This window comes from Nilaparvata lugens, chromosome 10 (assembly GCF_014356525.2).
Source record: "Nilaparvata lugens isolate BPH chromosome 10, ASM1435652v1, whole genome shotgun sequence".
Taxonomy (NCBI): domain Eukaryota; kingdom Metazoa; phylum Arthropoda; class Insecta; order Hemiptera; family Delphacidae; genus Nilaparvata; species Nilaparvata lugens.
The window spans coordinates 17,800,265-17,817,228 of record NC_052513.1 but is presented as its reverse complement, the minus strand read 5'-3'; the positions used below and the strand labels follow the sequence as shown (position 1 = coordinate 17,817,228).

The following is a 16,964-nucleotide window of genomic DNA, read 5'->3' as shown; positions in this document are numbered from 1 at the left end:
AAAATGGCGGCCATAAGCAGAAATACTCTAATGTAGCGTATTTTGAAGTTTCAAAACGCATTTTGGATTTTTTTCTATGAGATTACTCCAATAATAAAGTTTTCAAAGATCGCCTACATACCTTGAAGAAACTAAAGGATCGATTCAGACCTTACCAATCGCAGTGTGCCAAAAAGCGTTCACTGAAACTTCAAAAATACGCTACATTAGAGTATTGCTACCTATGGCCGCCAATCATCTGATATAATTCTCGAAAAAATTATGAATAAAAATCTGGTGTGGCGCACTCACACAACTTTCCTTGCTATTAAGAAAATTGATCACCTGACGCTAGTGTTCACGCGCATCTCAAGTTTACTATTAAAAACTCTGAGCCAGCTGGTGACAGGGCAATAACGCTAGAGACACACGAGGTCTGATATCTCTTCATGGTGAATCATTCAATAGAATCAACAGTTGCCAAAAGTTTGCAATATTGAAAAAAAACATTTTCTCAAATTTAGAGCTCATTTTCAAGTTAAGGTGAAAATGTTACTGAACATTAATTGTAGAGATTCTCATGCTCAATCTATTCCACTCGAATTTTTTTGTTCGAATTGTATCTGAAGCCTGATAATTGAGAATCTTAAATCAAACTTTGCATAGATGGGGCAGAGCTCCTGGAATTTTTACAGATATGGGACTTGTGGCAGTTGATAGTTGAAGTTGAATCGAATCAAGATGATGATGATGATGACTGCTATGATGCTTGTATCAAGTGTTTTTGATGATAATGATGCTTGTATTAGAAGTTTGATGATGTTGGCTATTATAGTATTAAGGATATTGAGATGTTGATGATGTTTGAGATTATGATGATAATGATGATGATGATGATGATAATGATAATGATGAACAATACTGCTAGGCAACAGACTCACTATGATAACAAAATATACATTCAGTTCAAAATAAAAACCAAGAAAACAGTTAGAAGATAATAACGCTTTATTGACCGAGCGAAGTAAGGTCTGAGATTCAAGTCGACGGTTTGGCATTTCTCTTAATGTCTAAATGTTTTAATGTTTATATGTTTTTATGTTGCGCATTTACGGTGAAACGCGGTAATAGAATTTCATGAAATTTGACAGGTATGTTCCTTTTTAAATTGCGCGTCGACGTATATACAAGGTTTTTGGAAATTTTGCATTTCAAGGATAATATAAAATGAAAAAAGAGCTTCCTTCATACGTCAATATTACCGTAAAAATCAGACTATAGAATTATTAATCATAAATCAGCTGCCTAGTGGACTATAATACTACCCGTTCAAAAACATCGAACATCTTGGAAATGTATCTTTCCATTAACGTCAGTAGACAGTTGACTATAATGCTACCCGTTCGAAAACATCGAAAATCTTGAAAATGTATCTTTCCATTAACGTTAGTAAACAGTTGACTATAATACTACCCGTTCAAAAACATCGAACATCTTGAAAATGTATCTTTCCATTAACGTTGTAGACAGTTGCAGCCAGACCTGATAACAGCGCTCACACTCACATTCCGGGACGACACGTCACGGTACGATATAGGACAGAAAGCTCTATGTTTATTTAGGATTTTTTCTACACATTTTTAATTGATGAATTATTCATTAATTTTTTAGAAAACATAACAACAGGTCAATGTAACTTGTAACTCACTGAGCGCGAGGTTACTGTTCACAGAACTACTAGTAAAATAGGATAATTACTACAATATCAACTTCTCAACTTCACAAAAAGTGAAAAAAAGTTATGTTAGTGTTAATGAGTTCATCAATGATGATGCTGGTATATAAGATTCTAGTGATTATGATGATGATGATGATAATGATTTATGCTGAAAATGATGATGATAATGATTTATGCTGAAAATGATGATGACGATGATGATATCAGGATTAGAAACGTTACGATTGAGAAAATTCATTCATGATGACTTCATCGATACTGATGATGATGATGATGATGATGATTCGACTGCAGTAAAGTTGATTACCTGCTTTATGGCTTTGAGTCTACGCTCGTCGAGTAGACTGGAGTGTGCTCGGCATTACTCGCCCCAACTCGATAATATATAATGGCTCGTTGAAAGGAGAAGATTTTCGGATTAGAATTTTTCATCTCGCCGTGAAGCTCTAGCACTGCTGAATTGATGATAGGGTGAGAAAGAGAGAAGGGAAATATGAGGATTGGTAGATGAAGAGGGAGAGTGAGAGTAAAGAATAATGGAGGAACAAGATAATGTGGTGAGAGTGAGAGAAGGTAGATTCAAGGATTGGTGGATGGAGAGAGAGAGATTGATTGATTGATTGATTGATTGACTGCCTTTATTAAAAAACCTAGGAGGGCGAAGCTAGGGCGCAGCCGGCCCTCTCTTACACTTAACCCTCCAATACAATTCTAATTAAAACTAAAACACTGTACAACAAAGATTATAAAATAAAAAACTAATTTTACAAAATAATAAAAAACTAAATAATAAATAAAAAGAGAGAAAGTGAGTGAGTGTGTGAGGGAGAGAGAGAGAGAGTGATGAAGGAAGGTTATAAAGAGAGTGAGAAAGAGAGAAAGTTGGTACGAAGATTGGTAGATAGACAGAGAGAGAGAGAGAGAGAGAGAGAGAGAGAGAGAGAGAGAGAGAGAGAGAGAGAGAGAGAGAGAGAGAGAGAGAGAGAGAGAGAGAGAGAGAGAAAATAATGAAGGAAGGGTATAAAGAGAGTAAGTATAAGTGAAGGGGGATACAAGGATTGGTGGAGGGAGAGAGAATAATGAAGGAAATGTTGAAAAAGAGTGGGTGACAGAGAAAGTGGATATGAAGATTGGTAGATGAAGAGGGAGAGAGTGTGAGTTAGAGTGTGTGAGAGAGAGTAAGAGAGAGCGGTTGTTGGAGAAAGTGTCAGTGAGATTGATTGATTGATTGAATACTTTATTCATGTAGATTACAATATATACTGGCTTATACACTTATATACAATAGCTTACAATACAGCAACATTATAGATGAATTTACATAATATAGACTAAGAAAATAATCATTGAACTGTATATGAAAAAGCAATTTGTAATATAATAACTATAGATAATTTATTATATTGTTATGCATGTACATTAATTGGCGGAGATTTGGGCATATCAATGTCCATTCTTCGGAAAGAATATTAAAAATATCCTCCCCCACTAACTCTCTACCAAAACGTTAATTTCATTAATTAAACTAAGGATCTATTTATTAATGGAAATATTGTAATTTTTTTAATTGATATGAATATTTAAGAGAAAAAAAAAACAAAAAATTGATAAAGTAAAATAATTATATAGGTAGATAAGATCAAATTATTGATTAATAAAATGAAGTAGGCTGAAAGTAGATCAGAGAGGGAAATTAGAGAGGTAATAGATCAGAGGTAATTTAGAGAGGGAATAAGAGAGTGTGTGAGAGAGAGAGGGAAAGAGAGAGTGTGAGAGAGAGACTCCCTCCTCTATAGAGAGTGAGAGTGGGTGAAGGTGGATAAAGTGAGAGAGAGGGATAATTGAGGATGATGGAGGACCGAGATAATGTTGTGAGAATGAGAGAAGGTAGATACTAGGATTGGTGGTAAGAGAGAGATAAAGACAAATGATGGAGGGAGGGAGAGAAGAGAGTTAGAAAGTGTAAAAGTAGATACATGGATTGTTAGATGAAGAGAGACAGTGTCAGTGAGAAAGAAGTTAGATACGAGGAGTTGAGAGAGAAGGTAGGTACCAGGATAGGTAGATGGAGTGAGAGAGAGCGAGAGAATAATGAAGAGAAGGATTAATAGTATGAGAAAGAGGGAAGGTAGATATGAAAATTGTTAGATGAAGAGATTGATTGATTGATTGATTGAGTACTTTATTTAAGTAGATTACAATATATACTGGCTTATACACTTATATACAATAGATCACAATACAGCAAAATTATAGATGAATTTACATAATATAGACTAAGAAAATAATTATTGGAATGGAAATCGAGAAAATTAACACCTAGTTCTCACACTATGCACGGTGTAGCCTGGTAAAAGGGAAAAAGTTACTGATTGAAATAGGATAATAAAGAAAGTCGAAGAGGAAGATGAAGAAGAAGAAGAAAGAAAGAAGGAGAAAAAAAGGAGTAGAAGAGGAAGAAGAAGAGAATCGAAAGCCATAAAGAAAGTGAGAGTAAAGACGAACAAACGAATGACTGAACGAACGCCTGAAGCAGTGCTGGATTCCTTTTCAACTTGTGCAACATATGTTTGGGGCATCCCGGCTTTTCCCTGCCAACAATATTTAGGAAAATAGAAGAAGTGAAAAAGGAATTGATCGCGCCGCTGCCGCTCAATGGCAGAAAGGAAGAGTACACTACACAGAAAAAGAAGAAGAGGTAGAAGAAGAAGGAGAAGAAGAAGAAAGAAATCTGTAGAAGGTATTTTATATATACAGGATACGGTCGTAGGATTTTGGAGGCTGACCTAGTTGGAGGGATGAAAACTAGGAAAATAGAAGAAGAAGAAGAGAAGAAAAGAGAGAAAGAATGGAGAAAAGAAAGAGAAGAAGAATAAGTAGATGAGGAAGGATAAGATTGGGATAAGTAGGTGAGGAAGGATAAGTGTGGGATATATCCTATATATACATCAGGATACACTCGTCGGATTTTGGAGACTGGACTATCCTCAGGGATAATAGCTGGAGGAAGAATGAAAGGAAAAGGAGGACGGGAAGAAGAGATAGAAGGAAATAAGAAGAAGAAGAAGAAGGATAAGAATGGATAAATGAATCATTCTTTAGAGAGATCATTCTTTATAGTACCAAGCTTGAAAGCAGAGAAGGGATGGGAATGAAAGAAGGAGAAGTAGTAGTAGAAGAAGAAGGAAAGAGAAAGGAGAAGAGGAAGAAGAAGAAGAAGGAGGAGAGGAAGGAAAGGGATGAGAATAAGAAGAAGAAGGAAAATGAATAAATCTCTCTCTAGAGGGATGAGAGCTAGAAACAGAAGGAGTGAGGAAAAGAAGAAGAAGATGTAGTAGTAATAATAGGTGTAGGAGAAAAAGGAGGAGAAGAAGAAGACGACGAAGAAGAAGAAGAAGAAGGAGAAGAAGAAGAAGAATAAGAAGATGTGGTAATAGTAGGTGTAGAAGAAGAAGTGAGAGAGGAAGAAGAAGAAGAATAATAATTAAATCCCTTTCCAGAGGAATGAGAGCTAGAGAGAGAAGGAGTCGGAAAGGGAGAAGATGTAGTAATAGTGGTAGAAGAAGAAGAGAATGGTGAGGAAGTGGAAAATAGTGAAGGGATGAGCAGTTGGCTATACAACATCGATGAGCAATGAGTTTCCTGTCTATAGAGAGCGGCTTGAAAAGATAGATTCAACAGCCTCTTTGTGGAGAGGAAGCAGCCTGGTCTGAAAAAAAATCTGTTGAAAATGATGTTTGTATATGAATGGTATTCTATATATTATATGATATATATATTATGTGTAGTACATGAGTGTAGATATATGTGGGTGAATCCCTCTGGAAGGTGTTGAATTTGTATGGAGGTTTTTTATAAATGTTTATTTATTTATTTATTTATTCATTAGTTGACAGAATCACAAATCATATAAATATGATTAGGAAGGAACAACAGGCTTGGCCCAAATCTATTCTATTCCCAAATTTTTATAAATTAATAAAATGTCCAAAAAATAGGTTATGTTTCTACTGTAAAACGTTCAAGTTCAATTTTCGTCCAAAAATATATACAAGCTAAACATTTGGAATTTAGAGAAATTAAAACACCAAACTATATTCAAATATAACACTTAATTATCACTATATGTTGTGTATATTATGGATTTGAGGTGGATAATGTTAGATAGGATAACATGATACAAGTAGAGTGATGAAGAGATGCGAGAGAGGAGGTCGAAGAGGAAAAGGAGGAGGAAGTGGAATAAGGGAGAGGATAAGGAAGAGGATACAGGTATGAAAATGTGAGAGAAATGAGAAAATACCAAAAAACGATGGAGTGAAAAATGAGGATGTGTAGGTTGTCGATGAGGGAGATAGGATGAAAAGGATCAGTAGGAGGAGGAGGTGGAGGGGCAGGTGGAGGTGGAGGAGTATGTGGAGAAGGGGAAGAAAAAGAGGATAAGAATGATGAAAAGAAAAAGAAATAGAAGTCATGAAAAGAGCAAAAGAGGAGACAAAAGAAGTTGGAGGAAGAGAAGAATGTGGAATCTATACAAAAAATCTGGTGTGGTACACTCACACAACTTTCCTTGCTCATTGAACTGCAAGCCTCAATCTCAAACGAGAATAATATAGGGGAATAACATAATGACGATTGGCGGCAACATATTTGCAACTACGATCAGACTACTGTATATTATGTGTATAATATAATAATTGTTTTCAGAGTACTTTCTCCTTTGTGTAAATTATGAAATTCGATGATTTTTTAAATCGTCAAAACAGCTGTTCTACAGATGAAATATCTTGACTATGACTGTGTTCTTTTTATAAACTGCTCTACCTACCTCATGCACGAGGAGGAGGTTACAAAGTCCATTCTCAAGGATGGGGTGGATCCCCCATCAGTTTTACAGGAAAAAGACTCTTGCCAGTTGATAGAGCTGATAAATAAATATACAGGGAATGAATTTGAAAAAAAAATCGGTCAAGTAATTTTTGAGAAAATCGTGAAAAACATGGTTTTTTTAGTAATTATCTGCCATTTTTCTCAAGAATATTGCAATTTTCTCAAAAATGAGACTCATGTCAGTTGATAGAGCTTATGAATAACTAACTATCCATGATATGAATTTGAAGAAAATCGTTAGAGCCGTTTTCGAGAAAATCGTGAAAAATATGGTTTTTTTAGTAATTATCTGCCATTTTTCTCAAGAATATTGCGGAGCTCCTGCAATTTTCCCAAAAAAGAGACTCATGTCAGTTGATAGAGCTTATGAATAACTATCCATGATATAAATTTGAAGAAAATCGTTAGAGCCGTTTTCGAGAAAATCGTGAAAAATATGTTTTTTTTAGTAATTATCTGCCATTTTTCTCAAGAATATTGAGAAAACCATCCATGGTATCAATTTGAAGAGAATCGTTGATGCTGTTTTCGAGAAAACCGTGAAAACATGGTTTTTTAGTCATTATCCGCCATTTTTCTCATGAATATTACGGAGCTCCTGAAATTTCCTCAGAACTGATTAAAATGACGAAATTATCATCTGTTTTTCCAAGGATGAATAATTTTTATCCTTTTCATGTCCTTCAGCGAGTTTTCCCAGAGATGAGACCTAGTGCAATCGAATTTTTATATCATAAACCTACTATGTTTCAAATTTCGTGAAAATCGTTGGAGCTGTTTTCAAGATCCGTTGAACATAAATAACCAGATAAAAAAATATAAACAGAAATTGCTCGCTTGATATAATAGGATAGAATGATGATGTGTCCTAGATACTTCAATTTTCGTTTTCTAATAGTATATGTTATCTCAGTTTTCTTATCAAGCTTGTGAAGAACTGTGTTATTAGAAAATTTTTCGCTACACTGCACAGAAAGCAGCTGTTTTCCAGTCCTTGAAAGACATTGTTTGCAGACGACTCTCGTCTGATGTAAGAACAGGTTTCTTTCCGGTGTAGACCGGAAAAAGTACCCTTTCTAGCCGCTGACATGAAACTAAGAAAAGAGATCAAAAAACAGCTGATCAAAAAACTTTTCATTATTTGTGTACATTATTCAATTATTAAAACATTTATAATAATATCATCTTATTGTCATTTGAAAGAATAAAAAAGTATAAACTAAACCTCCCACATAATTGAACATCATCTCTTAGGTTATTAAGACAAATCAGAATAAAAAATAAAAATACTTGGACAATTTCCTGATATTCAGATTACCTCAGATTTGCTAGAGCTATCACCTTCCACGTCTGCTTTCGGAAGTGCTTAGTAAACAACTATTCTCATATATATATTGTTTATTTTTGTGTGTGGCGAAAAATATCGTTCGCACCACGGGCAAAAATGTTTTTCCGGCTCTCAATCTTCTCTAGTCCTCGGCCTACGGCCTCGGACTTGTGAGCCGATTTCGAGCCGGAAAAATCTCATTTTCTGCTCTAGGTGCGAAATATGCTATTATCCATCCACAATATTTTCAGGATTCTTCTATAGGTCCACATCTCAAATGCCTCCAATTTCATTGCTGTTGCTTCCGTGGGGGTCCAAGGCTCCATTCCATATGATAACACTGAAAATATGTAACATAATTCCTTCAATAAATTATTGAAATATATCAATTTTATACTATGTGATAATAATAATTCATGGAATATTTGTAATAGAATTGTTTGTATTTTGTATGTTTTAGTTATCGAGGTCTAATAGCACAGTTGTGACTCTGGACAAGATGCAACGAGACATGACTGGTTACTACAAGTGTGAGGTGTCAGCTGATGCACCCTACTTTCACACTGCTGAACAGTCGGCGCCTGTCATTTGTCATTGGTGAGTTCGGAACACACCCATTACTTTACTCTACTCCACCTTACTTTCCTTGTTCGTCATGTCAGAAAGGAGATAATAATAGAAGTTAAAAAAGTTAGATCTTCCCTTATCTCTGGTCATGTGAAACTTCAACAAGGAAACAACGCTCCTTCAGTAAAATTCTTCTTTCCCTTCTTCTTCTTCTTCTTCTTCTTCTTCTTCTTCCTCTTCTTCTTCTCCTGTCTTCTTCATCTTCTTCTTCTTCTTTTTCTTCTACTTCTTCTGTCTTCTCCTTATAACGTGGACCTCACTATAGTATTGTTCAAACAAATGAGATAAATAATAAACTTCATATTTTTGTATGTTTTTGTTACAGAGGAACCTCTGCTACTCCCCAGACTGACGGTTGAGAAGTCGAAATACTCCAACAACGAACGGATAAGGGCCAACTGCACTTCTGAGGCAGCCTTCCCTGCCGCCAACCTTACCTGGCTCATCAATAATATACAGGTAATTAATGAGTTTGTGTTTCTAATCAATATCTGTTAATCTATATCAGGAACTTCTCAAAAAAAAGGTACTATGATGTTATTTTATGAATAAAAAACAGGTAAGTTAATATAAAAGATCAATATCACAAAGAATTACTAGTACCTTCCTTTGATATCATTCTGAGCACTATGATTTATTATGAGGATTAGATAATCAGCATGAAGTCGCAAGAGAAGGCATAAACTTGTTGATGAATCAATGGCTACAATCTGGAAAAGCAAGAATGGAAATTGAATAGATATACAATGCTAACCCATCAATGGCTTACAGTAGTGAATTATCACCACTATCATTATCTCAGAAATTAAAAAAATGATAATGAAAATATGAATAAATTAAAAATTTAAATTTATAGTATGAATAAAATCATTAATCGAATCACTTCCCGTTGTTTTTGATTCAAATTTACAAAAACAATGGTAAAAGTTGAATTAAGTCGAGGTAGACTCATGGATAATATAGGTACTGTTGAATTATCATAAAAATTAGCATGATCAACATCGTCAGATTACAACTTTCGGGTTCCAAGAAGAAAAATGGCGGAGCTTGCACGCGATTGGCTGCTCGCTGCAACTCATCGACCAATGAGAAGGTGAGAAGCCAGCCCATGCTGTAATAGGTAAATTATTCATGCAAACGGTACGCGAAACTGAGTTCACCAATCGGAAACTCTTTAAATTCAAACTTACTCGAATTTGTATGAATCACTAAAGCCCAATATCTATTTGATTAAATATTTGTATCAAAACTCAATAATAATATCCAAAACATCAGTATTAGTATCATAAAGTTCAATGGAGATTGTATACTGAGAAGAAGTCTCATTAATTTGGCTATTAATAGTTCTGGAGATTCTTTCACCAAATGTGAGTCATTTGAGCTATCTTTTGTATAGAAAGCATCTTACACGAGGTTTCATGAATTTCGAATATTATTTGAAACCATTGATGTAATTTATGGTTCTCTTAATATTAGAATCTATTCGATTTCATTTCATTTATTTATCGTCACATTACATCAATTTTTGAGTAACACTCATTTGACTGGTGACATGTCAATACTAGAACAAAATTATATCCAAAAGACTTAGTTCTAACTTCTTAAAAGTAAAATAAATAGATACACTCTATGATTATCTCATCAAATTCACATGGAAATGAAAGTCACAAAAAGTTAAGTTACACTCTACAGCCCCTTTTCACAAATTAAAATTCGGCAGCAGAGTATAGGGCTTTCTCTACTAGCATTTTTAATGCTAGTCATTCTAGTTATCTTAGTTATTTTTAATTTGTTTATTGAATGTAGATTTCTGATGGCTGCAGGTAATTTATTAAAATAACGTACTCCAGAGTAGAATGGAGTTTTTTCTAGAGCTGTGTGTCTATGTACTGGAAAAGCAATGAGACTACTATTGCGTGTATTATACCCGTAATTATCTGTGCAGAATTGAAATTTATCTAAATTCTGTTTAACAAAAACCAACAATTGATAGATATAAATAGATGGTAGCGTTAGAATGTTTAGGTTTTTGAAGAATGCTTTGCAAGAATCTCTTGATCTCAATCCACAAATGACTCTTATTATTTTGTTCTGGATTATAAAAATTTTACCGCAATATTATAACAGATATTGTTCACAAACCATTCGTCTTCAGTCATGTATTAAAGAAGTCTATGATGTTATGATGTTGTGAAGAATAAACAAGCAATCAAGAAGTATCACAATTAATAGTAGACTCAGATTCTCTCATCCAATTAAAGGTGCGTACAGATTTACGCGCTGCGAACATGAGCAATATTCAATTTTAATCATCTGATGCCAAGCTTTTTATATCTGTATCTCACCGTTTCTGTAAAAATACACATATAATCAGCTGATTGAAAGTGAATTGCTCTTGCTCGCGGCGCGCATATCTGTACGCACCTTGAAATTCATTTGCTAACTAGTTTTTGCTAGGTTCATTGTGTTTTCTGTATGATTCTCCATGGTAGCACAATGATTCACTGCATGATTCTCCATGGTAGCACAACAAATTCCCTCAATTTCCACTTGACTTTCTTTTCAGTTAAGCGAAAATCCACCGGCCTTCATTGTATTGTCTGCATGATTCTCAATGGTAGCCGAACAAATTCCCTCAATTCTCACTTAACTTTTGTTTCCAGTTTCGCAAAAACACACCAGTCTCCATTGTATTTTCTGCATGATTCTTCACAATAAAATTGCTCGATTCTCATTTAACTGTGTTTCCAGGTACGCGCAAAACCCACCGGTCTCCATTGTATTGTTTGCATGATTCTTCATGGTAGCCCAGCAAATTTCCTCAATTCCCATTCAACATTGTTTCCAGTTACGCGAAAACCCACCAACCTCCATTGTATTTTCTGCATCATTCTCCATGATAGCCCAACAAATTTCCTCAATTCCCATTTAACATTGTTTCAGTTACGTGAAAACCCACCGACCTTCATTGTACTTTCTGCATGATTCTTCACAACAAAATTGCTCGATTCCCATTCAACTGTTTTCATTGTATTTTCTGTATGATTTTCCAAGATAGCACAACAAAATTGCTTGATTCTCTCTTCTCTCTCCTCCCAGTTACGCGAAAACCCACCAGCCTCTGGTGTATTCTCTGCATGATTCTTCACAAAAAATTTCTCGATCCTCATTTAACTTTGTTCCCAGTTACGCGAAAACACACCGACCTTCATTGTATTTTCTGCATGATTATTCACAACAGAATTGCTCGATTCTCATTCTACTGTGTTTTCAGTTACGCGAAAACCCACCGGCCATCCGCGTACACACACGGCTACTCACGGACCAGTCACGTGGCCTTGAGACCGCAGTGTCCAGCCTGGCATTAGAGGCGAGGCCCGGCTACTTCGTGGAGGGGCGTCTGCAGCTGACCTGTGTGGGCCACCCAGTATCACATCTATAGGAGGAATGCCACTGTGCTGCTGCAGGAGGATACGCCTCAGATTGCGCCTGTTATGGGGGCAACAGCACCACATTCACATCGTAAGTTTTATTAATTTCTTGTTATAAATTTCATTTTTCATAGTCCAAGATCATGTTAGAAGAGGTCATCTATATATTTTATAGTCTAGTTGAGGACAAACTTCAGCTGGCACCTGTTATGGGGGCTACATCGCCTCATTTTCATCATGAATTTTGTTAATTTATTCTGATTTTTGTAAATATTCAGTTCATAGAGGTCATCGTCACTTTTATAGTTTACTTTAGTATAGTTTTTTTGTCTGAATTTTCTTGATAGATGTCATCTCACATCTGATTAGAATCGTTTAATTCGATACTTGTTTTGGACTGAAATTTTATAAAAATTGTACACGTGGAATTCTAACCTTATTTCGGACTTTTTCACCTATAAATTTGGAAGAAAAAATAGCACAAGAAATATCTTATTATTTTATCTTTCAATGTTATTACATTAGTATCATTTGCATAGTAAGTAAATAAATAAATGAAATAAATAAATAAATATAGGTTTTTAGTCAGATAACACAACATTATCAAGCAATGCTTACCATAGTGAGGTCCACGTTATAATGGCAGTGGTTGATTAGCAATGGTATTGCTATCCTTGTCTATCATTAAACAAAGCGCTATCTGTTTCTCACTTTGCTCTGTTGCCAGATCGTTTTTTAACAATGTAGAAATATAATTAATTAACAAAATATTCAATCCTTATCATCAAAACTCATTGTGAAATTATTGAAACCATACAATTTCTTGCTTAATGAATTGATTATTTATGAATAATTATTTTTAAATAATTCATTATTCTGATGAACATTCAATAATTAATATTACATCAATAAACCTGTATCAGCAATTGTCTGTAGAAGGCATTGACAAGACAGAGGATTGGCAACGTTGTTCTTCTATCTTTCTCTACTGCTATTGAAACGTGGACCTCTCTATAGTTATATGAGTTCACTGTATTGTATAGATTTTATTGATAGAGGTCATCTTAGCATTTTATAGTCTAGTTGAGGACATGATTTAGCTGGCACCTTTTCTAGGGGCTACAGTGCCTTATTCACATCATGGATTCTATCAATTTCTGCCAATAAAATTTCATGTTGTGATAAGATTTTATTGATAGAGGTCATCGTGACATTTTTAAGATTAGTTTCATCGTCAGATAACACTACATAATCAAGCGAGGCTGAGTGTTATATTAAATGACTTGTATAATACAGAGTGAGCATGAATTAAACACATTTCATAGGTGAATAAAAAAATAACGGATTAGTGTACTTACATGAATATTGGTTTATTGGAAAGCCAATTTCGAATAGTTTCATTTATAACATATGATAAGTTCAAGAAATTTCTTTGTGAGTTCTTTTTGTCGCACATAAAATAACTTATCCAGATGAAGCGCGATATCCTTGCAAGTCCTTGAATAAATACTGACTCGAACTACATATCGTACAGCCATTTTGCAGCAATTACAATAATTAGATCTTATTGCTTGGAATAATCCTCTATAGATGTGCTCAAAAACTAATGAACTGATCAAAATATTATATAAATTGAAACAATTCCATTACAGACTGATTGAATCCTCAATCATACACTTCCTGCTTTCAAGATACTATTGCATTGTGGACCAATTTCTGATCCTTATTTACATTTATTATTACATTCCTTAATCACAATATCAAATTAATGATCGGGAGAGAATCAACAGGATAAACTCAAAACTGTTCCTCTCCCTAATTTTGATAAAAATAGTCCAAATGAGGTTTATTGATTCTGACTTTGAACTAACTGACTTCCAATATCTGTTATAGAATTTAATTTTGTTACCAACATAGCATTTTATGTTCTGGCTTGGAATTGAATCAATAGTGAGGTCCACGTTATAATGACAGTGTTTGATAAGCAATGTATTGCTATCCTTGTCTATCATTCAACAAAGTGGATAGCGCTATTCTCTTTCTCGCTTTGCTCTGTTAACAGATTGTTTTTAACAATGTAGAATTGATAATCAATTCTTAAAATACTACATCTTAATCATGAAAATTCATTGTGAAATCATTTGAAAATTAATTTCATTGTATTGCTATCCTTGTCTATCATTCAAAAAAAGTGGATAGCGATATCTCTTTCTCGCTTTGCTCTGTTGCCAGATCGTCTTCTAACAATGTAGAATTAATAATTAAGCAACAATTTAATTCAATCTTGATCATGAGAATTCATTGTGAAATTATCGAAAGAATTGATTTATCGCTTAATTGAATATAATTGATTATTTTAAACGAGAACGAACAGTTAATATTACATCAATAAACCTGTATCAGCTACCGTTTATAGAAGGCGACGACAAGACAGAGGATCGGCAACGTTGTTCTCCTATCTTTCTCCACTGCCATTATAACGTGGACCTTACTATAGCTCAATATCTCACATGTCATTGAATTAATTTTATCTGATCATTCCAAACTCCAAGATTTGCACAAAAGCTTATTAAATTTTAACCACAATTAAATGGCACAAGAATCAATCAGAGAAGCTTTCGTTCCTGAAGATCTGTCACAGAACAAAATTTCAATTTCAATTTTGTTCTCTTTTTTTGAATTAAATTTAGTTTATTTCCATCAACAAATTACATTAATTAAACATTCACATCTTGTGACACATAATCGTAATTAAAATTCAACAAGCTTTTGTGCAACTGGGCATTAATTTCTACAGAAAACCACTCAAATCTTTTTTTTCTTTTTTTCCAGCCGAGTCACGGGCTTCCCTGATGTCTACTGACTGTACCATTCTCTTGCTGCTGGTTTTGACAGTGACTGTACTATCGAGGTAGCGCCTTCAGACCGATTCTCAGTGTGCGTGTTGAAATTGAAAGTTTGAAGTTTCAAGTTAAGAGTTGCAAGAGTGATGAAAATAAATAAAAAATAATGCGATAAAGAAAATGTAAATTAAAATAAAATCGCCCAACGCCATATTAACTAGTCCATTCATAATAAAAAACTAGAACTTATTATTTATAAGTTATAAAAAACTTAGTTACTATGACGAACTGATTGATAAAAGACATAGGATGATTGCATAACTATATTATGATACGAACTATTGGAACTTTTTTATATATAGCTAAAGTATAATGGAAAGCTCATTTTGTTCTACGATAACTTAGATGTAAGGACGGTTTAAGTACATTGATATTATGAAGATAATATAATGATTACAGTTGAGTATTGAGTATTATGATAATTATATTGTCCATAAGGTTGTTCTATGTAAGTGATAAGTTGAGGGTTATGTAAGATATGTGAGAGAAAATAAAGTGTTGATGAATGTGGTTTTGTTGGATTTTGTTCAATGTTCCCTTATTTCATATTTCCTAATTTTTTATATTCCATATTCAGAAATTTCCCTATTTCCATAGACCAGGATTTCCATATGGAATGAAAAAGATTTTATTCATTCAAAAACTAGTACAATAACAGGAAAATTTGTCTCTTATTATCTAAACACAGAAATGTACAGTAATAATGATGTAACAAAATGATAAGATTCTTTTATAAGAATGAATAAAACAAAAAACGCCCGTAGGCCTAGCCTGTGTGGGGTGGTATGCATAAATCTTAAAACTAGAGCTAAGAACTACGTAGATGGGTAATTTGATGTGACCGACTGGTCTCTAAATATTACATATATACTGCTAGAATGACATAGATTAGAAGAAACAAAGTGGACTTCACATAAATAAGCTATTATAATGGATATACAATTATTCTTAAAATACTCCGTATATACCGGGGACCAATCGCACTTATCTAGTTCTGAATTCAAGATAACTATTTATATCTATTCAAAGATTCATTAATCACGTTTACAACTTTTCCATCCCAATTATTTTGATGGTGACTTCAGTCTTTCAGCAATTTAGTCTTTCTCCAATACCAAGTTAAGTGTTATTAACAAAACTTGAAGAAGGGTCTACGTTGATATAGAAGACCCAAGTTTCTGTTCATGTGAACTCGACTTCAAGTTTGCCAAGTACATTTTTCTTACACAGAGGTTAATGAAATTTTAAGAAAACTTATCAATGTGAACGGCCTTCAAGAGACTAAACCTACAAGGCATAGCTTCAAGAGACGAAACTTACGAGACAAGTATCTGATAGAGTATGAGAAATTTATTGAATTTAATTATTAAATTCATTTTATAAATAGAGAGTAGAGAAATTTATCAAATTTCATTTCAACAAATATCTGAGTCAACTAGCGAATGTGGGAATGAAGTCTACTTGACAAATTCATCGACCAATGAGAGAGCAGTAATGCACAGACAAAATGGCGGATTGCTTGCTTGTGATTGGTAGAGGCTATTCCACTTCGTGGATAATGCTTGTCTATCATTCGTCAAAGCAGATAGCTCTATCGCTTTTCACCTCCATAACGTTTCCAGATCGTTTTTTAACGATGTAGAGATATAATAAATTAATCAAAAAATACTCAATATCAATATATGGAAATATATTATTGAAACAATGGAGAATAAATATTTTCTTGACAAATTGATTGATTGATGATTGATTGAGTACTTTATTTATGTAGATACAATATATACTGGCTTATACACTTATATACAATAGCTTACAATACAGCAAAATTATAGATGAATTTACATAATATAGACTAAGAAAATAATTATTGAACTGTATATGATATGAAAAAGCAATTTGTAATATAATAACTATAGATAATAATCATATTGTTATGCATCTACATAAATTGGCGGAGTTTTGGACATATCAATGTCCATTCTTCGGAAAGAATATTAAAAATATCCTCCCCACTAATTCTCTACCAAAACGTTAATTTCGTTATTTAAATATAGGATAGTTATTGATCA

The 16,964-nt window shown here is 33.9% G+C and overlaps 1 protein-coding gene across 1 annotated transcript in view; it reads left to right on the top strand.

Annotated features, from left to right (window-relative positions):
* LOC111049179 overlaps window positions 1-15,406 on the top strand; it is a gene marked incomplete in the record, with an annotated part of 237,922 nt that extends 222,516 nt beyond the window's left edge. Inside the window, 4 exon segments of the mRNA XM_039436479.1 lie at window positions 8,395-8,531; window positions 8,887-9,020; window positions 11,836-12,083; window positions 14,825-15,406. Of these exon segments, the coding sequence (XP_039292413.1) occupies window positions 8,395-8,531; window position 8,887 (138 nt within the window).
* Between the last annotated feature and the right edge of the window lie 1,558 nt (window positions 15,407-16,964).